At 54.2% G+C, this 27,943-nt stretch overlaps 1 protein-coding gene across 1 annotated transcript; it reads right to left on the reverse strand.

Annotated features, from left to right (window-relative positions):
* Window positions 1-172: 172 nt before the first annotated feature.
* On the reverse strand, window positions 173-27,897 carry ZBED4 (zinc finger BED-type containing 4). The gene is given in 4 exon segments (XM_038756369.1): window positions 173-577; window positions 579-4,191; window positions 16,917-16,990; window positions 27,840-27,897. Coding segments are annotated over 2 exon segments (3,612 nt in total). The 5' UTR covers window positions 3,827-4,191; window positions 16,917-16,990; window positions 27,840-27,897; the 3' UTR covers window positions 173-213.
* Window positions 27,898-27,943: the final 46 nt, after the last annotated feature.

Raw genomic sequence — 27,943 nt, forward strand, 5'->3', positions numbered from 1 at the left:
CGCCCGCCCCCCACCCCCCGCCCCCCGGCCGCGCTACCTCGTCCCCGCCGCGGGTCGGTCTCCCCCCGTCCCCCCCCACCCCAAAAGCCCGCCCCCCGCCCCCGTCCCCTCGGCTGGAGCGCCGGTCCCGGAGAGACGGGCCGAGGCGCGGGCGGCGCGGCCCGTCCCCGCTCCCCGCCGGGCGGCCCCTCCGTCGGTCCGTCCGCCCGCCCGTCAATACTGAAAGTAGACGAGGGGGAGGTTGACCTTGAGGAAGATGAGCTTCTCGAAGTGCTCCGTGACGAGGCGGGCCTGGCCCAGGGCCCCGCCGTCGCCGCCGAAGAGCCTCTCGGAGGGGACCCGGCTGGGCGGGCAGCCCAGGAAGCGGACGGCCAGCCGGGCCAGGGCCGGCCAGGCCGAGCGCTTCAGGTGCCAGTAGGCGAGCGGGTCGCAGCCGTGCTCCAGCACCTCCTCCTCCAGGTAGGCCAGCACCATCTCCTCGGGCAGCCGGGCCCGGCCGCGGCGCTCCGCCTCGGGCTTCACCTGGGCCACCAGGGCCCAGAGGTCGTCCGGGCCGGCGGGGGCGGCGGGCGGGGGGGGCGGCGGCGGCGGCGGCGGCGGCGCCGGCCAGCTCCAGCTCCCGGATGAGGTCCCGCTTGTAGCGCTCCGCCTCGGGCGCGGGGAAGAGGGAGGCCTTGTAGCGGGGGTCCAGCAGGGTGGCGAAGACGTAGCGGGGGTCCCGGAGGGCGGAGGAGAGGCGGCCCGCCACGGCCTCCCTGAGGGCCTTGAGCATGGTGTCGATGCCCAGGGTCTCCTCGGCCAGCATGTCCATCTTGCGGGTCAGGACGTGGACCATGGGGATGACCTGGCCGAGGGTGGAGCCGTGGGCGCTCAGCTCGCGGCTGGCCGCCTCCAGGGGCTTGAGGGCGTGGCAGACGGACTGCAGGACCTCCCACTGGTCGCAGCTGATGAGCTCCCGGAAGCTGCCCTCGGCCGCCATGGCGTCCACGGCCCGCTTCTGCTCCAGCAGCCGCTCCAGCATGCGGAAGGAGGTGCTCCAGCGCGACGGGACGTCCTGCAGCAGCGGGTGCGGGGGCAGGCCGTGGGCCCGCTGCAGCTCCGCCAGCTTCTCGCGGGCCCCGGCCGAGCGGCGGACCCGCTCGCCCAGCTTCCGGGCCAGGCTCAGCAGGTTCTGCACCATGCGCTGGCTCTTGATGGCCTCGCCGACGATCAGGTTGACCGTGTGGCCGAAGCAGGGCACGCTGGCCCGCTCGCCCTCGTTCAGGGTCTTGCCGATGCTGGGGTTGTCGGTGACCGTGATGCCCACCTGCAGGCCGGCCGAGGTGACCCAGGCCTCCCACCAGTGCTCCAGCTGCTTCTGGAGGCTCAGCCCGCTCGAGTCGCACTCCACGGGGGCCACGTCCAGCAGGGCCGAGCAGTGGCGGTCCTCCCCGCGGGGCCGGCCGGGGGCCTCCAGGGCCACCCAATGGGCCGTCAGCGTCAGGTACTCGCGCGGCGTCTGGTGGCCGGCCCAGACCCCGGAGGTGAAGTGGACCACGCCGCTCTCGGCCGCCCGCAGGTGGGCGGCGATGATCTGCCGCACGCTCTCGTACATGGCCGGGATGGCCGTCCGCGAGAAGTACGAGGCCGCCGGCAGGGCGTAGCGGGGCTGCAGGTGCTCCAGCAGCCGGGCGAAGCCCACGTTGTCCACCAGCGAGTAGGGCTGCAGGTCCAGGGCGATCATCTCCGCCACCAGCCGCGTCAGCTTCCGGGCCACCGGGTGGGAGTCCCGGAACTTCTCGGCCGGGGGGCCGGGGCCCTCGGCCGGGGCCGCCGCCGCCGCCGCCGGCTCCGGGGCCTCGCCCCGCAGCACGTGCCCGTGGAAGCGCTGCAGGTGCCGCAGCAGGCAGCTGGTGCCCAGGTTGGTGGGCTTCTTGCCCCGGCTGATGGTCCGCCCGCAGTGCAGGCAGATCACTTTGGTGGAGTCGGCGGAGCAGATGGAGAAGTGGTTCCACAGCTTCGAGGTCTTCTTGCCGCTCACGGGGAAGACGACCGGGGGCGGGGCGCCGGGGGGGGCCGGGGCCGACCCGCCCGGCTTGGGGGCCGGGGACGCCGAGGAGGACGAGGACGCCGAGGAGCAGGACGACGAAGACGAGGACGAGGAGGAGGACGACGACGACGAGGACGACGACGACGACAGGGAGCACTCGGCCGAGGCCAGCGTGGCGTACGGGGAGTTGGCCAGGCTGGCCTCCAGCAGGCCCCCGGCGGCCCCGATGGCTTCCGGGTGGCGCCGGCACAGGTGCCTCATCAGGCAGCCGGCGCCCGCCTCGCCCTTCTTCCCGCGGCTGACGGAGCAGCCGCAGTGGCGGCACACGGCCTTCAGGCCGTCCGCGGGCGACGGCGAGAAGTGTCGCCACGCCTCCGCCTTGAGCCGCTTCATGGCCCTCTTGCTGGGCTGCGGGACGGCGCCCGGGCCCGGCAGCCGGGGGCCCGGGGCCTCCCCCGGCTTCTCGGGGGACGAGGCCAGCGAGGCCTCGCCCGCCTCCTCCGAGGACGACGGCGCCGACGCCTCCCCCGGCGGGCCCTCCTCCGCCGCCGCCGCCGCCGCCGCCGCCGCCGCCCGGTCGGGGGACGAGGAGGCCGAGGCGGGGCCCCGGCCCGCCTTCCCCGGGGACGGCGGGGAGGCGGGGGAGGAGGAGGAGGAGGAGGAGGAGGAGGCCGCCAGCGGGTGCGGCTCCCCGTCCGAGGGCAGCAGGGAGGGCAGGAGGGTCGGGGGCGCCGAGTAGAGCGGGGGGATGCCCGGCCCGCCGCCGTTCTCCTGCAGGACGATGGCGCGGTGGGCCCGCCACATGTGGCGGATCAGGCAGCTGGTGCCGAGGTCCTTGCCGTTCTTGCCGCGGCTGAACTCGTTCATGCAGTGGATGCAGACGGCCTTCGAGTTGTCCAGCGGCGACAGGTAGAAGTGTTTCCAGACGGCCGAGCGCCGCCGGGAGCCGGCCGCGCTCTTGGGGAGGGGGGCCGCCTTCTCCGGCCCGCCCTCCAGGGGCTCGTCGTCCCGGAGGCCCGGCGGCCGCGGGGGGGACCCGGCCCCCGCCGCCCCGCCGTCGAGGACGAGCCGCCCCGGGGCCGCCGGGGCCGCCGCCGGGGTCTCCGGGGCCACCGCGGGCACCGGCTCCTCCGCGATGCGGTCCGGCGAGGGGATCTTGGAGGCCGTCTTCTTGGGCGGCCTGATCGGGGACAGCGGCCCGCCGAGGTCGCCCGGCTCGGCCGGCGGGGCGGGGAGGAGCGGCGACGGCGAGGGGCAGGAGGCCAGGCCCGGCGGGCTCCCGCTGTCCGGCAGGAGCACCGTCGGGTGGGCCCTCCGCACGTGCCGCATGAGGCAGCTCGTGCTCAGGTCTTTCTCGTTCTTGCCCCGGCTGAACTCCTTCATGCAGTACATGCAGATGGCTTTCGTGCTGTCCCGGGGGGAGATGAAGAAGTGGTTCCAGGCGGGAGACTTCTTCCGGGAGCTGATGCTCCTGCTGGAGAGGAGGCTCTGGGTGACGGCCTCCATGGCCACGTCGTACAGCGTGCTGCTGTACTGGGAGAACAGGGACCCGTAGTCGTCCTCGCCCTCGGCGGCCAGGAAGCGGCCCGGCGGCGGCCTGCCGTAGCCCGCCTCCTGCATCTCCCCTCGCTCGTCGCCGCTGTCCGGCGCCTGCGCGTCGTCCGGCTCCCTCGGCGGATCCGCTCCGTCCGGACGGCGCCGGCTCGGCGGGTGGGCCTCCCGCTCCGCTCTCGGCCTTCTCTCATCCAGAGGGAAACCGCCGCCCGCCTGGGGGCCGGCTTCCTCGTCTAGATCCATGACCGGGCCGGGGCAGGGCGCTCCCCGACCCCCCGGGGCTCCGTGCGGACCAAAGGGAGGCGGACGACCCGGGCGGAACGACGGCCCCGCTCATTCGCGCCCCGAGGAAGCAGGCTTTGGGTCCTCGCCGACGCCTCGACGGGCCCCCCGATGAAGTCGCGGCTCTGACCGACCGAGATCCCTGAGGCTGGATTCCCCTTCGGGGACGCATCACCCTAGGGCGCACGCTGCTGATCCCTCGGGCGCCGTCTGTTCAAACGCTCTGTGTCACGGGCTTCGACTGAGGCGGTGAGGCGTCTGGTTCCTTTCCTCAAAGAACGATCCCCGCTCATCTTGAAGGGGTCCACGGGATCCTCTGCCGTCGCCTAGAAATAACAGGTCAAAGTCATTTAAATATACGAAACCCAACCGACCATCCCCCTTATACGACTGTGACGGGCTAGCCTGTGAGCCCGCTGGGTAGGGATGGTCTCTGTTGCAGAACTACTTTCCAAGCACTTAGTACAGTACTCTGTGCACAGTAAGCACTCAATAAATATAAATACGATTGACTGAACGAATGAATGACGTTCGTGCAAAACTGAAGACTAGAACCTACCCCCTAATGGAGCCTTAAAGTCGGACTCCCCCAGGTTCCCAGCCCGGCGGCCCAAGAGGAAAGAGGAGGTGGGAGAGGAATTTATTTTCCAGCCTGTCTCCCCGCGTAGACTGCAAGCTCCTCGTGGGCACGGACCTGGACTGCCAACTCCATTGGATTGTACTCTTCCAAATGCTCAGTACAGTGCTCTGCACTCAGGAAGTGCTCAATAAATATACCACGGATCAACTGACTGATTGTCGGTGACGAGGAGGAGGAGGAAGGGGGTCGGGGCAGAAAAGGGGAGTTTGGGTTCCTTTTAAAGACGGTCTGCAAATCGGAGGGTGGGCTGGAGGGGCTGGCGGCTGAGAGGCCCCGGCGGACGTGGGCTTCCGATTAAGTAGTCAACGTCCAGGCCGGGGGGACGGAGAGCTCACTTTCCAGGGATCGGGTGGCTCTACCTGCACAGCCGCTACGAGGAGGCTCTGGGCTGGGAGAATCAATCCGTCGTATTTATTGAGAGCTTACTGTGTGCAGGGCACTGTAGTAAGCGCTTGGTAGAGTAAGCTGCAACAGAGTTGGTAGACATGCTTCCTGCACACAGTGATCTTAATAATAATGATAATAATGACATTTATTAAGCGCTTACTATGTGCAAAGCACTGTTCTAAGCGCTAGGGAGGTTACAAGGCGATCAGGTTGTCCCACGGGGGGCTTACAGTCTTCATCCCCATTTTACAGATGAGGGAACTGAGGCACAGAGAAGTGAAGTGTCTTGCCCAAAGTCACACAGCTGACAATTGGCGGAGCCGGGATTTGAACCCATGACCTCTGATTCCAAAGCCCGGGCTCTGTCCACTGAGCCACGCTGCTTCTCTTCGAGCTTACAATCTAGAGTGGGAGAAGGACATTAATAGAAATCGATACAGGATGGGCATGGATGTAATGATAATAATAATGATGATGGCATTTGTTAAGCGCTTTCTATGTGCAAAGCACTATTCTACGCACTGGGGAGGATGCGAAGTGATCAGGCTGTCCCTCGTGGGGCTCACAGTTTTAATCCCCATTTTACAGGTGAGGTGAAGTGACTTGCCCAAAGTCACACAGCTGATAACTGGCGGAGCCGGGATTTGAGCCCATGACCTCTGACTCCCAAGCCCGGGCTCTTTCCACTGAGCCACGCTGCTTCTCCACGTAAGCGCCGTGGGGCTGAGGAAGGAGTGAATCGGCGGGTCAAGCGCAAGGATGATGCAGAAAGGAGTGGGAGAAGGGGAAATTGAGAGCTCACCTCCTCCAGGAGGCCTTCCCAGACTGAACCCCTTCCTTCCTCTCCCCCTCGTCCCCCTCTCCATCCCCCCTTCTTACCTCCTTCCCTTCCCCACAGCACCTGTATATATGTATATGTTTGTACATATTTATTACTCTATTTATTTATTTATTTTACTATCTATTCTATTTATTTTATTTTGTTAGTATGTTTGGTTTTGTTCTCCGTCTCCCCCTTTTAGACTGTGAGCCCACTGTTGGGTAGGGACTGTCTCTATATGTTGCCAATGTGTACTTCCCAAGTGCTTAGTACAGTGCTCTGCACATAGTAAGCGCTCAATAAATACGATTGATGATGATGATGATGATGATGAAATGAGGGCTTAGCCTGGGAAGGTCTCTTGGAGGTGTTGCACCTTCGCTAAGGCTTTGAAGTGGGGGATGAGAAAAGAAGCCAGACGGCGAGTGGTCTCTCTAACCTCCCCTCTGGCGAACCCCGTCTGGGGAGCACTTGGGTTTTATAACCCCACCGATGGCTGCGCTTTGAACGCGGTCCGCTTCTCAGATGGCAGCGGAGCCTCCCCAACGAGCGGCGAGCCGGTATCCAAACCAACGAGAAGCATCTGCTGATCTGGACCAAGAGCAGATGGGAATGAATAGGGAGAAAAGAACACATTCCGCCCAGTCAGAAACAGCCCTTGGCGACGGTTTCAGAGCCCCCTCCTCCCCGTCCCCTCCTCACCCTTCCCCATGTGAACAAGCTTCCATACTGGGAGGCCGAATGTGTGTTTCGCCTTCTTTCCTTGCCGTCCCTGATGGTCAACCTTCGGCGGGGGAGACCACCGGGGTCGAGTCCAACGTTCTCGGGAACGGAGGGTGGCGAGGGAGCTCGGTCAGGATGGCAGAGCGCTGCTCGCGAGCTCTCGGCGGTCCCGGGGAGGCCGACGAAAGCGACTGCCGCCGCCGGGGAAAACCTCACGTACCTGATCTGCACCCCAAAAGGAACCAGCTCTTCCTGTCATATCTAGATCCGTTTTCGGGATCGAACCCCCGGGAGGACGTCCCTCCGGAAATGTCGGATTCCTGCTACTTTGCGTTTCGCCAACCTCCCTCTCTCGTAAGAACACTCCCTCAACTAAAGGGGAACCGAACCTCGATCTGCTAACGGCCCGTGACTCCTTTGGAGGCGAGGAGTCCCAAACCCTTTCTCCAGCCCACCACTGGCCACGCTTCTGGCTCGGACTGGAAAGTTCCCAGGCTTCTGGCGACTTTCGGACCGCACGCAAGCAGGTGCTGGCTTTCACTGCGAGGATGGCCCCCACAACAAATCCCCCATCCATAGTCTTCCGCGAGAAGCTACACTCCGACTCAATCTCGTCTAGACCCGCTGATAGAAGGACGGTAACAATAATAATAATACTAATTATATACATATACTAATATATATACTAATTATATAGTAATAATACTAATAATATTATTATTACTAATTGCAGTATTTGTTCAGCACTTACTATGTGCCAGGCACTGTTCTAAGCACTGAGGTGGGTACATGCAAATCAGGTTGGACACAGTCCCTGTCCCGCAGGTGGCTCACAATCTTAAATCCCATTTTACAGATGAGGTAACTGAGGCCCAGAGTAGTGAGGTGACTCACCCAAGGTCACACAGCAGACTAGTGGCGGAGCCGGGATTAGAACCCAGGGCCTGGGCTCTATCCATTACGCCACGCTGCTTCTGTATGAACGAATGAAAAAAAATATGTGCTTGAAACAGTGCAGTGCACAGGCCCATAGATAGACAAGTACGATGGGGGAGCTGAGTTTAAAGTGCTGAAATGGAAGCTGGGATGATCATGTCTCATGGGGGAGAGAATTAACTGGGGAAGGCCTCCTGGAGGAGGTGGGATTTCCAGTGGGCACTCTGACCTGCTGAATTGGAGGGGAGAGGCGGTTACAATCAATCAATCAGTGGTATAGTAAGCGCTCAATAAATACGATTGATTGATTGATTGATTGATTGGTATTTAGTGAAGGCTTCCCGGGGCAGAGCACTGTACTAAGCGCTTGGGAGGGTACGACACCACAAAGTTGGCAGACACATTCCCTGCCCGCAACAAGCTTAGTCTAGAGACTTAATGACCACCTAACTGTGTGCCGAGCCCTGTGCTAAGCGCTTGGGAGAGGACAAGCCAACAGAGCTGGTAGTCACCAAGAGCTTCCAGGCAGGAAGAGGGGGAGTGAGCAACGGGTTTGAGGCCCCAAGGATGAGCGTGAGGGATGGTGAGGTTTGCTTGGGAGGAGAGTGAAGTACAGGGAGGGGAGATGAGTAAGATGACGATCAACCGCTGGCACTTACTGAGCACCTACTGTGTGCAGAAACGCTCTGGGCATATTACTCCCCTCCTCAAAACTCTCCAGTGGCTACCAATCAATCTGCGCATCAGGCAGAAACTCCTCACCCTGGGCTTCAAGGCTGTCCATCCCCTCGCCCCCTCCTACCTCACCTCCCTTCTCTCCTTCTCCAGCCCAGCCCGCACCCTCCGCTCTTCCGCCGCTAATCTCCTCACTGTGCCTCGTTCTCGCCCGTCCCGCCATCGACCACTGGCCCACGTCCTCCCCCGGGCCTGGAATGCCCTCCCTCTGCCCCTCCGCCAAGCTAGCTCTCTTCCTCCCTTCGAGGCCCTGCTGAGAGCTCACCTCCTCCAGGAGGCCTTCCCAGACTGAGCCCCTTCCTTCCTCTCCCTCTCGTCCCCCTCTCCATCCCCCCCATCTTACCTCCTTCCCTTCCCCACAGCACCTGTATATATGTATATGTTTGTACGTATTTATTACTCTATTTATTTATTTATTTTACTTGTACATATCTATTCTATTTATTTTATTTTGTTAGTATGTTTGGTTTTGTTCTCTGTCTCCCCCTTTTAGACTGTGAGCCCAATGTTGGGTAGGGACTGTCTCTATATGTTGCCAATTTGTACTTCCCAAGTGCTTAGTACAGTGCTCTGCACATAGTAAGCGCTCAATAAATATGATTGACTGATTGATTGATTGATTGCAGGGCACCCTATCGGGCACTTGGTTAGAAAGAGAGTGCTCATGGATGGCCTGGAAGCCTATCCGGCCACGGATGGGAGGCGGGGGCCACTAAGCGGAGCGGAGGAGTTGCTGCTCCTTCCCAGCCGCGCCGCCGTTCCCAGAAATCACATGACCACCCGCTGCCATCTTCCGCTGCTCGCCCAGCGCCGCCTTCCAGCCACCAACCTCATCGTTCGCCGTGCGGCCTGAGGACCAGAACTCTGTGACAGGAGTTAAGCCTGGCACTGCCCGGGGAACGCTGTGTGTGTATGTGTGTGTATATGTGAGTCCCCATCCTTCCCTTTTCTCTACCTGCAGCATCGCCCAGTCACGCCTAGCTGCTCGGCAAGGTGGCACGCGGTTACTCTGCACATCTTCTTGGGGGTGGCTCTGGCCACATCTGCAGGTGGCAATTCCTGAATGACTGTCTGTGGGACTTCTGATGACTCTCTGACCCCTTTGGATTTGCTTGTCTTGGGGGCAGGTGGGTGTGTACGTGGATGCATGTGTGTGTGGGAAAAGGGGACTGCCTCTGCCTCTTCCCTCCTTGCCTGGACTGTGCAGCTGTTGTTGTTTCTCCTGTGACCGTATTTATTGTTGAACCTGACTTTGCTTTGATGGAGTTTGCGGTACATTGGATCCTTCTGCAGGTCTGTCCTCCCTAAACTTGGATTTTGAGTGCCTTGGGGTCCACATACTGAGTCTGTAGGGTTTTCAGATTGCACGTTATCTAAGTTTGGCTTCCCTGACACTGTCCTCTCCTGGTTCTCTTCCTGTCTGGCCACTCCTTCTCAGTCTCTTTTGTGGGCTCCTCCTCTGCCCATGCGTTTGGGGGCAGGTGGGGGGGAAATCCATCAAGGCTCTGTTCTGGGACCCCTTCTATTCTCCAGCTACACCCGCTCCCTCGGAAATCTCATTCGCTCCCACGGCCTCAACTCCCACCTCTTATGTGGACGATTCCCAAATCTCCCTCTCCAGCCCTGATCTCTCTCCTCCTCTGCAGCCTCGCTTTTCCTCCCGCCTCCAAGACATCTCTAATCGGATGCCCTGCCGACACCTCAAACTTAACAGGTCCGAGGCAGAACTCCTCATTTTCCTACCCAATCCCTGCCCTCTCCCTGCCTTCCTCATCCCTGGAAGCCACTATCCTTCCTGTCTCACCAGCCTATGACCTTGGCATTATCCTCGACTCGTCTCTCTCCTTCAAATATGCACGGACATTGGAAACCACAGAAATTATAACTCCAGATGAAATTGAGGCAATAAATTAATCAAGTGGCTGAAAGGGAGCGGACCCAAAACATTTGAGATCTATCGAGTTAAGTGGTCTTCTCTCTTGAAGTGCTCAAAATAGTACTCTACCGCTGATTAAGCCGGTAAAAATGCACCAAACGGCAATTGGGATTTATAATAATCACTTTCTCTGAAATCTGACAGAACCAGTTCTGATGAAAAGAAAAACGATTTTCCGACCTCAGAAACGACAGTAGGTCCTCCCGAGGGATTAGTACTCTGCTGTGCACCCGCTAAGCACTCATTAAACATGATTGATTGATTTCCATATATACCTTCCGCGGGCATTGATGATTAGAAAAAAAGCCCAAACACTTCCTCTGAGGGGTGCAGAGGGTATCTGGAGCAGCAAGCCCCCATCCGATGAGCCAGGGGAAGGGGAGGGGAGGGTTTCGACTGGAGTTGCGTGGATTTTTCCGGCACCTCCCGGCTCCCGACCGGCTGAGGGCGGAGGGGACAGTCCCCAGAGCAAGTGAGGGCTAAACCACGTGATCCCAGATGAAACGTCGGCCTCCCTCCCGGCAGAGCTGGGACCCGCATCCAGCCAAGGGGTGGAAGGGAGCGGGGTCCCCTGCGGATGATCAATCAATCAATCAATCGTATTTATTGAGCGCTTACTATGTGCAGAGCACTGTACTACGCGCTTGGGAAGTACAAATTGGCAACACATAGAGACAGTCCCTACCCAACAGTGGGCTCACAGTCTAAAAAGTGGGCTCACAGTCTAAAAAGTTGATGCCTGACCGCGATCGGCGGTGGGACGAGTCCGACCGGGGCCCGGACGGGACAGTCCAGATCAAGGTCCCTCTGCCCTGTGGTCAGTGAATCCCGGGGGGACACAGGCCACACGTGAACACCCCCCCTCACCCTCCACTCCCGGACGTCGCACCTTTTTGGAATCCCGTTGGATAGGTTCCTGTTGGTTGGGAGACCAACTGCCAATCTTGGGAGGGTTATATTTCCCAGCAAAAATCCGGGCGTGGCCTCCCCCAAGCAGCTTGACAATCCTTTTGATTCCGCTTCCCCGAGATGATGTTTCTAGAACCAGGCTATCTTGGAGAAGAGTCCCGCTACCCAAGTGGATATTGGCTCACATTTTCTTGCAAACTTGAAAGTAATAGCCTTATCGTGTCACACAATATTTAGATTCAGAAGACGATGGACTGATGGATGGGAAAATTGTGTAGAAGCCAGGGCTTTCTTAATGGTCCCAACCCTATCTCACGTGCTGAGGTGGGAGAATTGGATATTTCCAAGGTCTAAGCCTAGTTTTCATTGGAAATATTGAATTCTCCCACTTCAGCACGTGAGATAGGGTTGGGACCATTAAGAAAGCCCTCGCTTCTACACAATTTTCCCATCCATCAGTCCGTCGTATTTACTGAGCACTTACTGTGTACAGAGCACTGAACTAAGCGCTTGGGAGAGTACGATGGCGTCGGTAGCCAAATTCCAGATAGGGACATGAGTGCTCTGGGGGCTGAGTGTGGGGTGGATAAGGGGTGCAGATCTAAGGGCATTTGGGGTTTGCTTGGCCGCTGGAGGAGGAATGTCTTCTGAATCTAAATATTGTGTGACACGATAAGGCTATTACTTTCAAGTATGCAAGAAAATGTTTCTGAAACCTTTGCCTTTTCAAGAAGCAAGTTGGGCCTCGTGGAAAAACCCCGGGCCTGGGAGCCGGAGGACCTGGGTCCTAATCCCGGCTCCGCCACTTGTGTGACCTTGGGCCAGTCACTTCACTTCTTTGGGCCTCGGTTCCCTCGTATGTAAAACGGGGATCAAGACGGTGAGCCCCATGTGGGAGAGGGACTGGGTCCGACCTGATTAACTTGAATCTCCCTCAGGGCTCAGAACAGCACATGACGCGTAATAAGCGCTTAACAAGTGCAATTACTATCATCACAAAAGCCGAGAATTCAATTCTGTCACTAGCCACTAGCAACCTCATTTCAAACGAAGGTGCAATCAGGTGAATTGTGAACAAATCTCTCCAGCATCTGTTCTTATCTTGGACGTACCGCTCGTTATATAGAACTAAAAGGGCCACCCAGAAACTTATAGACAAGTTTCACTACGAGATTAATTACGGTAGTCCAGTCAGGGAAAGGCAAAAAAAAAAAAAATTCTAATTGCTGTGGGCGACATTCTCTGGAAACTGGGGGAAAATGGAGGCCTCTGAGGAGTACGGCTGCTGACGTTCGGCACAAAGGGAACGGTGAAAAAGGGAAGTTGCCTCTGGACGGTTCCAATCACCCCTGCCCCCTTGCAAGAACCGAGCTGGCCCCGAGGGCTTATTCCAGCCGAGCCGGGAGGTCCCCACTTGGTTGCTATCCTTCCCTTCCCAGAACCTGGGGCCGCTTCCATGCTGGCACGTCCGGCCCGAGAGGACGAGCTAGAGCGGTCCTGCCCCTAAATGGTTGCCCACTCCCTCCTTTGGACTCCTGACCCCTCTGATGGGGCCAGCCCGGCCCCCACTCTGGATCTGGATCCGACCCGCCGGGCCCCATCCTGCCACATCCCGGCCCAACCGGGCCCCTTTCCAGCATCCGCCACAAAAGGAAAACCAAACACGATGGACCCATTTTCCAAACCAAGTTTGCCTGCTTTCGGTAGGGCAAATGGTTGGACGCTTGAGAGCTCAACGAGCCGCAGAATGATCGTTTCCTCGGTAGGGTCGCTTCTCAACAATTTCGAACAGTCGGTGCCAGTCGTCTTGGGGAAGGATCGTTAAAAGCTACGGAAACCAAAAGTAGGGAAGGGAGCTCGTTTCCCCCTCGAGACGGTAAGCACCCTGTGGGCAGGGAACATGTCGACCAACCAACAGTGTGGCTTTAGTGGAAAGAGCCCAGGCTTGGGAGTCAGAGGTCGAGGGTTCTAATCCCGGCTCCGCCACTTGTCCGCTGTGTGACTTTGGGCAAGTCACTTCACTTCTCTGTCCCTCAGTTACCTCATCTGTAAAATGGGGATTAAGACTGTGAGCCCCACGTGGGACAACCTGATGACTCTGTTTCTACCCCAGAGCTTAGAACGGTGGCTGGCACCTAGTAAACGCTTAACAAATACCATCGTTATTATATTATCTTATTATATTATATATTATCACTATTATTATTACTCTCCCAAGCGCTCAGTATGGTGTTCTGGATTTGGATGTTTATGTAGAACTCTCCTGGGGAGAAGATACTTTATCCTTGACTATTTCCTTTTATTGGTAATTTATTTTCATGTCTGCCTCCTCCCCGTGGATTGTAAGTTCCTTGTGGGCAGGGATCACATCTACCAACTCGACTGTGCTGTACCTTCCCCAGTGCTTAGTACGGTGTTCTGTACACAGTAAGTGCTCAGTAAGTACCATTAACGGATGACGGATGCCTCCTGAGAGCGTGCGATACCATCGATTGACTGATCCCCTCGTCCCCTTCTCCATCCCCATCTTACCTCCTTCCCTTCCCCACAGCACCTGTATATATGTATATATGTTTGTACATATTTATTACTCTATTTATTTTACTTGTACATATCTATTCTATTTATTTTATTAGTATGTTTGGTTTTGTTCTCTGTCTCCCCCTTTTAGATTGTGAGCCCGCTGTTGGGTAGGGACTGTCTCTGTATGTTGCCAACTTGTACTTTCCAAGCGCTTAGTACAGTGCTCTGCACACACTAAGCACTCAATAAATACGATTGATTGATTGATTGATTGATCATTGACAACAGCATTCGGTGTGGCTGGGGTCACTCTGCGGAAGTCATATTAAAATTCCATCCTTAATTTCAAGACTTTTTACCAAGGACTCTTTTAACAAGAAAATGCTTTCTTGTGTGCATTCTAAACACAGCCAAATCCTTCCGGAGTCTCCCTTAAATGAGTCTCTCTGGATTCCGTGAGGACGTCATTCAGGTCCTTCGGGCTGGGTTTACAAAAAGGCAAAGCTAACGGCGGGTTGAAAACACGTCTCGGACTCTGCCCGCATCTCAACCAAGTCCATCAACGGTACTTATTGAGCGCTTAGCAGGTGCAGACCACTGGAGCAAGCACTTGGGAGTGTACAACACCCTGAGGTTGACACATGCGATCCCTGCCCACAATGAGCTTACAGTCTACAGGAGAGCTAAGGCCTACGTAGTCCAAGCTAATGATATCCAACAATCACGTGGCTAACGATGGGGAAATTTGCTTCAGTTTTTGTCACAACTCAGCGAACCGTGGCTAGACAACTGTGGCTAGACAAGTTTGCTTCAGTTTTGGTCACAATTCAGCGAACTGTGGCTAGACAAGTGGCTAGACAACTGTGATGTGACAAGACACCCCAACCTCTAGCGGCTAGAGGTCGGGGTGTCTTGTAGGACTTCAGATGGGCACAGTGAGTGCCAGCTGAAATGCTGGAAGCAATGAAACCTAGTGGAAAGAGCCCGGGCCTGGGCTCTAATCCCGGCTCCGTGACTTCTGTGTTGTGTGACCTTGGGCAAGTCACTTCAACTTTCTGGTCCTCAGTTAACTCATCAGTAAAATGGAGATCAAAATCAATCAATCGTATTTATTGAGCGCTTACTATGTGCAGAGCACTGTACTAAGCGCTTGGGAAGTACAAATTGGCATCACATAGAGACAGTCCCTACCCAACAGTGGGCTCACAGTCTAAAAGGGGGAGACAGAGAACAGAACCAAACATACCAACAAAATAAAATAAGCAGGATAGAAATGTACAAGTAAAATAAATAAATAAATAAATAAATAGAGTAATAAATATATTATTTATTATATAAATATATATATATAGTATGTATATATATAATAAACAAAATGGGACATGGAACTGTGTCCAATCTGATTAGCTTCTATCCACCCCTGCCCTTAGTAATAATAACAGTAATAATAATGATGGCATTTATTAAGCGCTATGTGCAAAGCACTGTTCTAAGCGCTGGGGAGGTTACAAGATGATCATTTTGTCCTGCCGGGGGCTCACGGTCTTAATCCCCATTTTACGGATGAGGTAACAGGCCCACAGAAGTTAAGTGACTTGCCCAAAGTCACACAGTTGACAATTGGCGGAGCTGGGATTTGAACCCATGACCTCTGACTCCAAAGCCCGTGCTCTTTCCACTGAGCCACGCTGCTTCACAGGGTCTCACACACAGTAAGCACTTAGAAACCATAAAAAAAAGAAGAGAAAATGATGGCATCCTGTTGCGAGGGACGACGACATGACAGGGCTGCAGAAAAGGAAGAGCTTGCAGAGTCGTCATGCAGTGTCACCTTGAAAAACACTGGGGTTATCAGGGGCACCGTGAGATCATCATCATCATCAATCGTATTTATTGAGCGCTTACTGTGTGCAGAGTACTGTACTAAGCGCTTGGGAAGTACAAGTTGGCAACATATAGAGACAGTCCCTACTCAACAGTGGGCTCACAGTCTGGATCACACCCCCTAAAACAATGGTTAACTTTGGGTGAGTCCCCGGGGCCGGACTTGCTCCACACGGCTTCAGGCCCAAAGGTGGATTCTCTCAAACACCACCGGCGCTCTGAGCAGACACAGCCTTCACTGCAATGGCCCTTAAAAACCTCCCCAGCACGGCAGTCTCCCTCGAGAGTGAAGGCGGGAAAGAACGACCGAAAAATCCACAGGGCTCAGGGCACTGCTTTCCATCAGGGCCAACACGGGCGGATCTCCTCTAAAGCGGGGTGGTGTTCTCGTAAAGGTCCTCGATGAGGAAAAGTCGCCTCGCCCTGTCAGGTCACCGGTTCGAGGCCGTGCACGGGAGCAGGAGCCGCCTTTCCCAGCGCTGCATCCAAACAGGCTTGGGTGGGGTAGGCCGGTGAGACAGACATCCCCTAATTCCCTAAAATCAAGTCCTAGCCAAAGGTCTTGGTCAGATGGGACGCAGTCCCTTGTCCCGCACGGAGCCAACAGTCCAAGACACATTCCCTGCCTACAATGAGCTGACAGTCTAGAGGGGCAGGGAACGCAAACTCGTGAAGCGTTCTGTATTTTTTTCAGCGCTTAAAACAGGGCTTGGCACATGGTAAGCGCTTAATACTATTATTAGTATTATTATTATTAGACTCTACCGAGTGCTTAGTACACTGCTCTCAGCATGGTAAACGCTCAATAAATACCAGTGATGGTAGTGATGATGATGATGATAGGGTCAAGGCGGCAAATGCTGAAGCTAAATTATTATATTACTGAAAGACACGGAGGACCCAACTCAAACACTCCACGAACCCTCTAAAATCCAATTAATTTGATTAGGTGTCCAGATGTAGGCGAGGATCGTGTCGACCAACTCTGTTACATCGGACTCTCCCGAGCGCTGAGTATAGTGCTCTGCACACAGGCGCTCAATAAATACCACTGATTGATGAGACGATGACAGCCAGATTCTCTTGCTTTCTTCCTCACAAGTCATATTAAAGCATTTTCCTACAACATACAGAGACTCGGGTATTTCAGATGGCTGTGCTTACCCCCTGGGGCAAAAACAGAAGAGAAATTTGAGTTCTCCCAGTAATCCTCCTTAACAGAGCAAGGAACTCCAACCAAGTTTAGAAAATTAAGCTATTCACTGGTAAAATCCCGTTAATTTCCTCCTAGAGCTCCTTGTGGGCAGAGAACGTGCCTGCTAACTCTATACTCTCCCAAACGCTTAGTACAGTGCTCTGCGCATAGCGCTCGACCGCCGACTGAATCGCTCCTGTTGGACTTCACAGGAACTTTCCTCACGCTGCCGTTGATTTTACTCCAAAGACTGAAAGAATATCGCGGAAAACAGAAATTAAAACTTCAGGACGGAAACGGAAAACTCGGGAAAAATTTTAAAGCAGGGAAAGTCACCCAATTTGCCAAGACTCGCTTACTTACGCGACGTCTCTCCGTTTCATTAACTTCATTTCCCACGGGCCCTTGCTCTCCAAACCGGGAGCTGGGAGTGTGGCCTAAAAAACAGAAGACGGCTTTTATTTAACACAGGTTTAAACGGTGGGGGCGAAATTCAGTCTTTTCCTCGGAACGGTTCGATGACGGTCCTTCGGGTCGAAGGATTCGTTATACTCTAATAGACCGCTGAAACGCCGGTGATGATAATTGTGGTATTGGTTAAGTACTCACTGTTTGCCATACGCTGGGAAAGATACAACTTAACCAAGTCAGGCACGGTCTCTGTCCCGCACGGGCTCAGAGTCTAAGTAGGAAGAAGAAGGGGCATTGAATTCCCATTTTTTAGGCGAGGAAATGGAGAGTCACGGAAGTGACTGGCCCAAGGTCACACATCGGGGCAGTGGAGCCCAGGTCCTCTGACTCCTCCAGACCTGTGTCTGCTGCTCCTCTACGGCCCCTAAAGCTCATTGCCATGAGGAATGACATGAAATCGGAAGGGGCTTCCTCTTCTGTGGAGCTGAGCGTGTCACTCACAGAACCGCCTCCTGTTTATCCAGCGACACCAAGGACCGGCATTAGCGGTAGAAATGGGCTAGTTCATTCATCAACATGAATGCATTAATGCAGATTATTAACTAGAACTAGAGGAAAATATGCACTCCAAGAATCAGCTCAACTCCTTGAGAGCTGAGAGTCTCTGTAAAGGATCTGAAGGTGGCAAGCTCCCAGTGGTAACAAAAATAATAACAATAATAATGGCATTTATTAAGCGCTTACTATGTGCCAAGCACTGTTCTAAGTGCTGGGGAGGTTACAAAGTGATCAGGTTGTCCCACTTGGGGCTCACAGTCTTAACCCCCATTTTACAGATGAGGTAACTGAGGCCCAGAGAAGTGAAGTGACTTGCCCAAAGTCACACAGCCGGGATTTGAACCCATAAACTCTGACTCCAAAGCCCGGGCTCTTTCCAGCGAGCCATGCTGCTTCTCATGCTGCGTTCAAAATAAAACGCAAACCCACCCCCTGCCCCCCGCCCGCAAAAAATTCTGAAGATGAAGAGGGTTCATAAATGATGGATGGTTCAATCCCTAACCCCTCACTTTAATGTTTGTAAGGAAAATATGGATCATTAGTATAAACTGATCTCTCCTATCACCTAGGACCCTGCTGAAACACCACAGACTTTTATGTGTGCAAATACCCGCCTCACACTAGCATAAGGTAGCGGTGAATTCCTTTCGCAAACAAAATAAAGTTTTTGTGTTTAAAAAGGGAGAGCTCCGATGCAAAAGTACCAAATGCTGAAAAACCCGGCGGACTATTTTGGTCACCGTACTGCACATGGAAAAGTCATCAAAAATCAATAGTCCCATATTTAGAGACAGGAAGTCACAAGAGCCCCGTTAAGTGCTTGAAGCCCAACGCATAAATTACTTTCAAAGTTAAGATTTGGAAGGAATAAGCCCCGATTCACTTTAAAGAGTGAAGTTCTAAATTCATTTCTCCTCTTAGTCCGTGCGACTAATTGGATCAGTCAGCCTCAACGCAAGCAATAACTTTTATTTCTCCGACCAAACCAATGTAAGCCCCTGCCGTTGGCTCGGAGACCGCCGGACGTTATTTCCAGAGAGATGCCCCCACCTATCAACAGAATCAATCAATCAATCAAATCGTATTTATTGAGCGCTTACTGTGTGCAGAGCACTGTACTAAGCGCTTGGGAAGTACAAGTTGGCAACATATAGAGACAGTCCCTACCCAACAGTGGGCTCATAGTCTAACAGAAGCATCGGCGGAACGCACGGCACCAAGTTTTTACAAAAGGGAATCATCATCATCAATCGTATTTATTGAGCGCTTACTATGTGCAGAGCACTGTACTAAGCGCTTATCGCATTGGCTCTGGAGGAGGGCTCAGTAATGATGCCCAGGGGAGAAATCAAGCAGGAAATATTTCCAAGCCCCCTCAAGAATCCAAATAGTTTGGATTAACTTTTCACTGGAAACATAAAGAAACCGGAGGGGGGCGGGGGGGATTTTCCGGGTGACTCTACATGGTGCTACTGAATGAAAAGCTCCACCCTCAAATACACACACTATACAATCACTCACTGTCCCCAAAATAAATTCCTCTAGAAAAACTACAGATTTGTCAAAAAAACCAACGACAAAAAAACCCACCAAAACCTGTGAGCCCACTGTTGGGGCTATAGGTTGCCAACTTGTACTTTCCAAGCGCTTAGTACAGTGCTCTGCACACAGTAAGCGCTCAATAAATACGATTGATTGATTGATTGGTGGCTAATAAAGGACCCCGTCTCCCATTCCGATTTCTTGATTTACATCCAGTCGGAAGCTGAAATAGTTTCCCGGGGCCGGGGGGGGGGGGGGGGGGGGGGGGGGGGGGGACGGACCCCGCCAAACACAGCTGAGTAAAAAACTAGTTCATTTTAGTGAAAACTTATTAGAACACTTTTTGGGGTTTGTTTTCTTCTCCTCCAAAAAAGTTCAAACTGCACTTTACGGTTAATCAACGAGCGGCAAACCCGGGGCACGGGCCCTGGGGAAGAGTAGTCTTCTTCTGGAGAAGACTTGATGAATTTCCGCGAAAGCGGAAACTGAGAAGCCCGCTGTTGGGTAGGGACCGTCTCTATATGTTGCCAAATTGGACTTCCCAAGCGCTTAGTACAGTGCTCTGCACACAGTAAGTGCTCAATAAAGACGACTGATGGATTGATTACTCCATTTATTTTACTTGTACCTATTTACTATTCTGTTTATTTTGTTAATATGTTCCGTTTTGTTGTCTGTCTCCCCCTTCTAGACTGTAAGCCCGCTGCTGGGTAGGGACCGTCTCTATATGTTGCCAACTTGGACTTCCCAAGCGCTTGGTGCACAGGAAGCGCTCCATAAATACAACTGATTGATTGATTGATTGAGAAGCGTACGACCTGGCTGGGAAAGAGACTCATTCATTCGATCGTATTGATTGGGCGCTGACTGTGCGCAGAGCACTGGGCTAAGCGCTCGGAAAGTACAATTCGGCCACAGATAACGGACGGTCCCTACCCAACAACGGGAAGAGATCTCCTTTCTGCAGCCGGAGGAGATGTTGGGGAGCCATGGGTGGGCTTTTTAGAGGCTTCACCTTGCGCGTGGTTGCCAAGATGCCCGGGGGGCGTGGTGCCCACGCCATGAGTCTTTTAGACCGTGAGCCCGCTGTTGGGTAGGGACTGTCTCTATATGTTGCCAATTTGTACTTCCCAAGCGCTTAGTACAGTGCTCTGCACATAGTAAGCGCTCAATAAATACGATTGATGATGATGATGATGATGATGAGAAAGTAACGTCGGCCACTACGGGCCCGCTGTGGGCACGGTCCCTCCCCGGTCTTTTCTGGTCAAAAACGCAGCGTGGCTCGGCGGAAAGAGCCCGGGCTTTGGAGTCGGAGGTCATGGGTTCGAATCCCTGCTCTGCCAATTGTCAGCTGTGTGACTTCGGGCAAGTCACTTCACTTCTCTGGACCTCAGGTACCTCATCTGTAAAATGGGGATGAAGATTGTGAGCCCCCCGTGGGACAACCTGATCACCTTATAACCTCTCCAGTGCTTAGAACAGTGCTTTGCACATAGTAAGCGCTTAATAAATGCCATCATTATTATTATTAAAGTCCTTCTGAGAGAGGGCCCCCCAAAAAACGCCCCCTCCCCGACCCTCCCGACCTGGGCCAGGCTGGGCAAAGGGACTTCTGGACTGTGAGCCCGTTGTTGGGTAAGGACCGCTCTCTATATGTTGCCAACTTGTACTTCCCAAGCGCTTAGCAGAGTGCTCTGCACACAGTAAGCGCTCAATAAATACGATTGAGTGAATGAATGAATGGATTCGGCCGGGCCTCGTGGGTTTGGGGGCCCGTTTCCCGGGGGGCCAACGGGTTGGCAGGGAATGGGCAAGTAGTCCGTGCTGGGCGGGGGTGACCGCTTTTCGCCCCGGGGGCGGTGGGCAGTGGCCCTCCAGCGTGGCTCGGTGGAAAGAGCACGGGCTTTGGAGTCAGAAGTCATGGGTTCAAATCCCTGCTCTGCCAATTGTCAGCTGTGTGACTTTGGGCAAGTCACTTAGCTTCTCTGGGCCTCAGTTCCCTCATCTGTAAAATGGGGATGAAGCCTGTGAGCCCTCCGTGGGACAACCGGATCACCTTGTAACCTCCCCAGCGCTTAGCACAGTGCTTGGCACATAGTAAGCGCTTAATAAATGCCATTATTGCTAAAGAGCCCGGGCTTGGGTTCTAATCCCGGCTCTGCCGCTTGTCAGCTGGGTGACTTTGGACAAGTCACTGCACGGGCCTCAGTTCCCTCCTCTGTAAAACGGGGGTGAAGACTCGGAGCCCCGTGTGGGACAACCTTGTATCCACCCCGGCACTTAGAACAGTGCTTGGCATGGCTCAGTGGAAAGAGCAAGGCCTTTGGAGTCAAAGGTCATGGGTTCAAATCCCGACTCCGCCAACTGCCAGCTGTGTGACTTTGGGCAAGTCGCTTAACTTCTCCGGGCCTCAGTTCCCTCATCTGGAAAATGGGGATTACGACTGTGAGCCCCCCGTGGGACAACGCAATCACCTTGTAACCTCCCCAGGGCTTAGAACAGTGCCTGGCAAATAGTAAGCGCTTAATAAATGCCATCATTATCATTATTATTACTATCATCATCATCATAATCAATCGTATTTATTGAGCGCTTACTGCGTGCAGAGCACTGTACTAAGCGCTTGGGAAGTACAAGTTGGCAACATATAGGGACAGTCCCTACCCAACAGTGGGCTCACAGTCTAAAAGGGGGAACTACTACTTCACCGGGCCTCAGTTCCCTCCTCTGTAAAACGGGGGTGAAGGCTGGGAGCCCCGCGTGGGACAACCTTGTATCCACCTTAGCGCTCAGAACAGTGCTTGGCACATACTAAGCGCTTAACAGATGCCGTTATTACCATGATTATTTTGTCCCGGTCCGGGTGTGGGGTGTGGACGGGCGGACGGAGGGATGGCCTCCCTCGGTCCCTGGTGGGTCTGGGGGCGATGCCGAGTGCCCGCGCCTTTGTAACCGGGGGTCCCGCGGATGGGGGGCTGGGCGCTGTGCCAGGGGAGCCCCCGGGCCCGGGAGCCCCTTCCCCTTCCCTCCCCTCCCCGGGATGCTGAGCCCGCGCCCACCAACGCCCGGCCAAACCGGAGCCCCAGTGTGCCCGGGCGGGCACGGGGGCAACCCCACATTCATTCATTCATTCAATCGTATTTATTCATTCATTCATTCGTATTTATTGAGCGCTTACTGAGCACTGGACTAAGTGCTTGGGAAGCACAAGCTGGCAACATATAGGAGGAGCAGTTTGGTCAGTGGAAAGGGCCAGAGGTCAAGGGTTCAAATCCCAGCTCTGCCAACTGTCAGCTTTGTGACTTTGGGCAAGTCACTTAACTTCTCTGGGCCTCAGTTCCCTCATCTGGAAAATGGGGATTAAGACTGTGAGCCCCCCCCGGTGGGACAACCTTGTAACCTCCCCAGCGCTTAGAACAGTGCTTTGCACATCGTAAGCACTTAATAAATGCCATCATTATATAGAGACGGTCCCTCCCCAACAGCGGGCTCACAGTCTAGAAGGGGGAGACAGACAACCTTGTAACCTCCCCAGTGCTTTGCACATAGTAAGCGCTTAATAAACGCCATCATTATAGAGAGACGGTCCCCACCCAACAGCGGGCTCCCAGTCTAAAAGGGGGAGACAACCTTGTAACCTCCCCAACGCTTTGCACATAGTAAGCACTTAATAAATGTCATCATTATAGACAGATGGTCCCAACCCAACAGCGGGCTCACAGTCTAGAAGGGGGAGACAACCTTGTAACCTCCCCAGTGCTTAGAACAGTGCTTTGCACATAGTAAGTGCTTAATAAATGCCATCATTACAGAGAGACGGTCCCTACCCAACAGCGGGCTCACAGTCTAGAAGGGGGAGACAGACAACCTTGTAACCTCCCCAGCGCTTAGAACAGTGCTTTGCACATAGTAAATGCTCAATAAATACGATTGAATGAATGAATGAAATGACAGTCCCTACCCAACAGCGGGCTCACCGTCTAGAAGGGGGAGACAACCTTGTAACCTCCCCAGCGCTTTGCACATAGTAAGCGCTTAATAAATCATCATCAATCGTATTTATTGAGCGCTTACTATGTGCAGAGCACTGTACTAAGCGCTTGGGAAGTACAAATTGGCAACATATAGAGACAGTTCCTACCCAACAGTGCCATCATTATACTGTTGGGTAGGGACCGTCTCTACATATTCCCAACTTGGACTTCCCAAGCGCCTAGTACAGTGCTCTGCCCACAGTAAGCGCTCAATAAATACGACTGAACGAATGAATGAATGAATGAATGAATGAAATGACGGTCCCTACCCAACAGCGGGCTCACAGTCTAGAAGGGGGAGACAGACACGCTTGCAACCTCCCCAGCGCTTTGCACATAGTAAGCGCTTAATAAATACCATCATCCATTCATTCATTCAGTCGTATTTATTGAGCGCTTACTGTGTGCTGAGCACTGGACTAGGCGCTTGGGAAGTCCAAGTTGGCAACATATAGAGACGGTCCCTACCTAACAGCGGGCTCACAGTCTAGAAGGGGGAGACACCCTTGTAACCTCCCCGGCGCTTTGCACATAGTAAGCGCTTAATAAATACCATCATCCATTTATTCATTCAGTCGTATTTATTAAGCGCTTACTGTGTGCTGAGCACTGGACTAAGCGCTTGGGAAGTCCAAGTTGGCAACATATAGAGACGGTCCCTACCTAACAAACAGCGGGCTCACAGTCTAGAAGGGGGAGACAGACACCCTTGTAACCTCCCCAGCGCTTTGCACATAGTAAACGCTTAATAAATACCATCATTCATTCAATCGTATTTATTGAGCAATTACTGTGTGGAGAGCACTGGACTAAGCGCTTAGGGAAGTCCAAGTCGGCAACATATAGAGACGGTCCCTACCTAACAAACAGCGGGCTCACAGTCTAGAAGGGGGAGACAGACACCCTTGTAACCTCCCCAGCGCTTTGCACATAGTAAACGCTTAATAAATACCATCATTCATTCAATCGTATTTATTGAGCAATTACTGTGTGCAGAGCACTGGACTAAGCGCTTAGGGAAGTCCAAGTCGGCAACATCTAGAGACGGTCCCTACCTAACAAACAGCGGGCTCACAGTCTAGAAGGGGGAGACAGACACCCTTGTAACATCCCCGCGCTTTGCACATAGTAAGCGCTTAATAAATGCCATCATCCATGATGATTGATTGATTGAGCGCTTACTGTGTGCAGAGCACTGTATTAAGCGCTTGGGAAGTCCAAGTTGGCAACATATAGAGACCGTCCCTCCCCAACAGCGGGCTCACAGTCTAGAAGGGGGAGACAGACACCCTTGTAACCTCCCCGGCGCTTTGCACATAGTAAGCGCTTAATAAATGCCATCATTATAGAGAGACGGTCCCTCCCCAACAGCGGGCTCACAGTCTAGAAGGGGGAGACAGACACCCTTGCAACCTCCCCAGCGCTTTGCACATAGTAAGCGCTTAATAAATGCCATCATCCATTCATTCATTGTCATATTTATTGAGCGCTTACTGTGTGCAGAGCACTGGACTAAGCGCTTAGGGAAGTCCAAGTTGGCCCCATCTAGAGACGGTCCCTCCCCAACAGCGGGCTCACAGTCTAGAAGGGGGAGACAGACACCCTTGCAACCTCCCCAGCGCTTTGCACATAGTAAGCGCTTAATAAATGCCATCATCCATTCATTGATGATTGACTGATTGAGCGCTTACTGCGTGCAGAGCACTGGACTAAGCGCTTAGGGAAGTCCAAGTTGGCAACATCTAGAGACGGTCCCTACCTAACAGCGAGGTCACAGTCTAGAAGGGGGAGACAGACCCCCTTGCAACCTCCCCAGCGCTTTGCACACAGTAAGCGCTTAATAAATGCCATCATCCATGATGATTGATTGATTGAGCGCTTACTGTGTGCTGAGCACTGTACTAAGCGCTTGGGAAGTACAAGTTGGCAACATATAGAGACCGTCCCTCCCCAACGGCGGGCTCACAGTCTAGAAGGGGGAGACAGACACCCTTGCAACCTCCCCAGCGCTTTGCACATAGTAAGCGCTTAATAAATACCATCATTCATTCAATCGTGTTTATTGAGAGCTTACTGTGTGCAGAGCACTGGACTAAGCGCTTAGGGAAGTCCAAGTTGGCAACATCTAGAGACGGTCCCTCCCCACCAGCGGGCTCACAGTCTAGAAGGGGGAGACAGACACCCTTGCAACCTCCCCAGCGCTTTGCACATAGTAAGCACTTAATAAATGCCATCATCCATGATGATTGATTGATTGAGCGCTTACTGTGTGCAGAGCACTGTATTAAGCGCTTGGGAAGTCCAAGTTGGCAACATATAGAGACGGTCCCTCCTCAACAGCGGGCTCACAGTCTAGAAGGGGGAGACAGACACCCTTGTAACCCACCCAGCGCTTAGAACAACAGTGCTTTGCACATAGTAAGCGCTTAATAAATGCCATCATTATAGAGAGACGGTCCCTGCCCAACGCGGGCTCACAGTCTAGAAGGGGGAGACAGACACCCTTGCAACCTCCCCAGCGCTTTGCACATAGTAAGCGCTTAATAAATACCATCATCCATTCAATCGTATTTACTGAGCGCTTACTGTGTGCAGAGCACTGGACTAAGCGCTTAGGGAAGTCCAAGTTGGTAACATATAGAGACGGTCCCTACCTAACAGCGGGTTCAAAGTCTATAAGGGGGAGACAGACACCCTTGTAACCTCCCCAGCGCTTTGCACATAGTAAGCGCTTAATAAATGCCATCATCCATTCATTGATGATTGACTGATTGAGCGCTTACTGCGTGCAGAGCACTGGACTAAGCGCTTAGGGAAGTCCAAGTTGGCAACATCTAGAGACGGTCCCTACCTAACAGCGAGGTCACAGTCTAGAAGGGGGAGACAGACCCCCTTGCAACCTCCCCAGCGCTTTGCACATAGTAAGCGCTTAATAAATGCCATCATCCATGATGATTGATTGATTGAGCGCTTACTGTGTGCTGAGCACTGTACTAAGCGCTTGGGAAGTACAAGTTGGCAACATATAGAGACCGTCCCTCCCCAACAGCGGGCTCACAGTCTAGAAGGGGGAGACAGACACCCTTGTAACCTCCCCAGCGCTTTGCACATAGTAAGCGCTTAATAAATGCCATCATTATAGAGAGACGGTCCCTTCCCAAAAGCGGGCTCACAGTCTAGAAGGGGGAGACAGACACCCTTGTAACCTCCCCAGCGCTGTGCACATAGTAAGCGCTTAATAAATACCATCATCCATTCAATCGTATTTATTGAGCGCTTACTGCGTGCAGAGCACTGGACTAAGCGCTTGGGAAGTCCAAGTTGGCAACATCTAGAGACGGTCCCTACCCAACGGCGGGCTCACAGTCTAGAAGGGGGAGACAGACACCCTTGCAACCTCCCCAGCGCTTTGCACATAGTAAGCGCTTAATAAATGCCATCATCCATTCATTGATGATTGATTGATTGAGCGCTCACTGTGTGCAGAGCACTGGACTAAGCGCTTAGGGAAGTCCAAGTTGGCAACATCTAGAGCCGGTCCCTCCCCAACGGCGGGCTCACAGTCTAGAAGGGGGAGACAGACACCCTTGTAACCTCCCCAGCGCTTTGCACATAGTAAGCGCTTAATAAGTGCCATCATTATAGAGAGACGGTCCCTACCCAACAGCGGGCTCACAGTCTAGAAGGGGGAGACAGACACCCTTGCAACCTCCCCAGCGCTTTGCACATAGTAAGCGCTTAATAAAGGCCATCATCCATTCATTCATTCAGTCATATTTATTGAGCGCTTACTGTGTGCAGAGCACTGGACTAAGCGCTTAGGGAAGTCCAAGTTGGCCCCATCTAGAGACGGTCCCTCCCCAACGGCGGGCTCACAGTCTAGAAGGGGGAGACAGACCCCCTTGCAACCTCCCCAGCGCTTTGCACATAGTAAGCGCTTAATAAATGCCATCATCCATTCATTGATGATTGATTGATTGAGCGCTCACTGTGTGCAGAGCACTGGACTAAGCGCTTAGGGAAGTCCAAGTTGGCAACATCTAGAGCCGGTCCCTCCCCAACGGCGGGCTCACAGTCTAGAAGGGGGAGACAGACACCCTTGTAACCTCCCCAGCGCTTTGCACATAGTAAGCGCTTAATGAATGCCATCATTATCATCAATCGTATTTATTGAGCACTTACTATGTGCAGAGCACTGTACTAAGCGCTTGGGAAGTACAAATTGGCAACATATAGAGACAGTCCCTCCCCAACAGCGGGCTCACAGTCTAGAAGGGGGAGGCAGACACCCTTGCAACCTCCCCAGCGCTTTGCACATAGTAAGCGCTTAATAAGTGCCATCATCCATGATGATTGATTGATTGAGCGCCTACTGCGTGCAGAGCACTGGACTAAGCGCTTAGGGAAGTCCAAGTTGGCCACATCTAGAGCCGGTCCCCCTCCCAACGGCGGGCTCACGGTCTGGGGGGAGCCGACAACGAAACATAGGAACCATCTCAACGGAATGAAGACGTGCGAGTGAACCAGAGGGGCTAAATCCGTCCAAACGGACACAGACAATGGGGGAGGCGGGCGAGGCCTCCCGCTGCCTGGGCCGGCCGGGACCGGTCGGGGCCGGTTGGGCCGCGCCGGGAACCGGAGGAGGGAGGGAGGGAGGGAGGGAAGAACCGGATCCCGGTGGGGGGAGGGGGGAAAGGCGGCCGGCGGGTGAGGCCCCCCCCCCCCGGGCCGGGCTCACCTGGGAGCAGGAGCAGGAGGAGCAGCAGGAGGTCGGGCTCCCCATTCAGTAGCGTCCGCTTTGTCTGCCGCCGGTTCCGCACGCCCCTTCCCCTCCGCGTCCTC

This window comes from Tachyglossus aculeatus, chromosome 14, assembly GCF_015852505.1.
Source record: "Tachyglossus aculeatus isolate mTacAcu1 chromosome 14, mTacAcu1.pri, whole genome shotgun sequence".
In the NCBI taxonomy this organism is placed as follows: domain Eukaryota; kingdom Metazoa; phylum Chordata; class Mammalia; order Monotremata; family Tachyglossidae; genus Tachyglossus; species Tachyglossus aculeatus.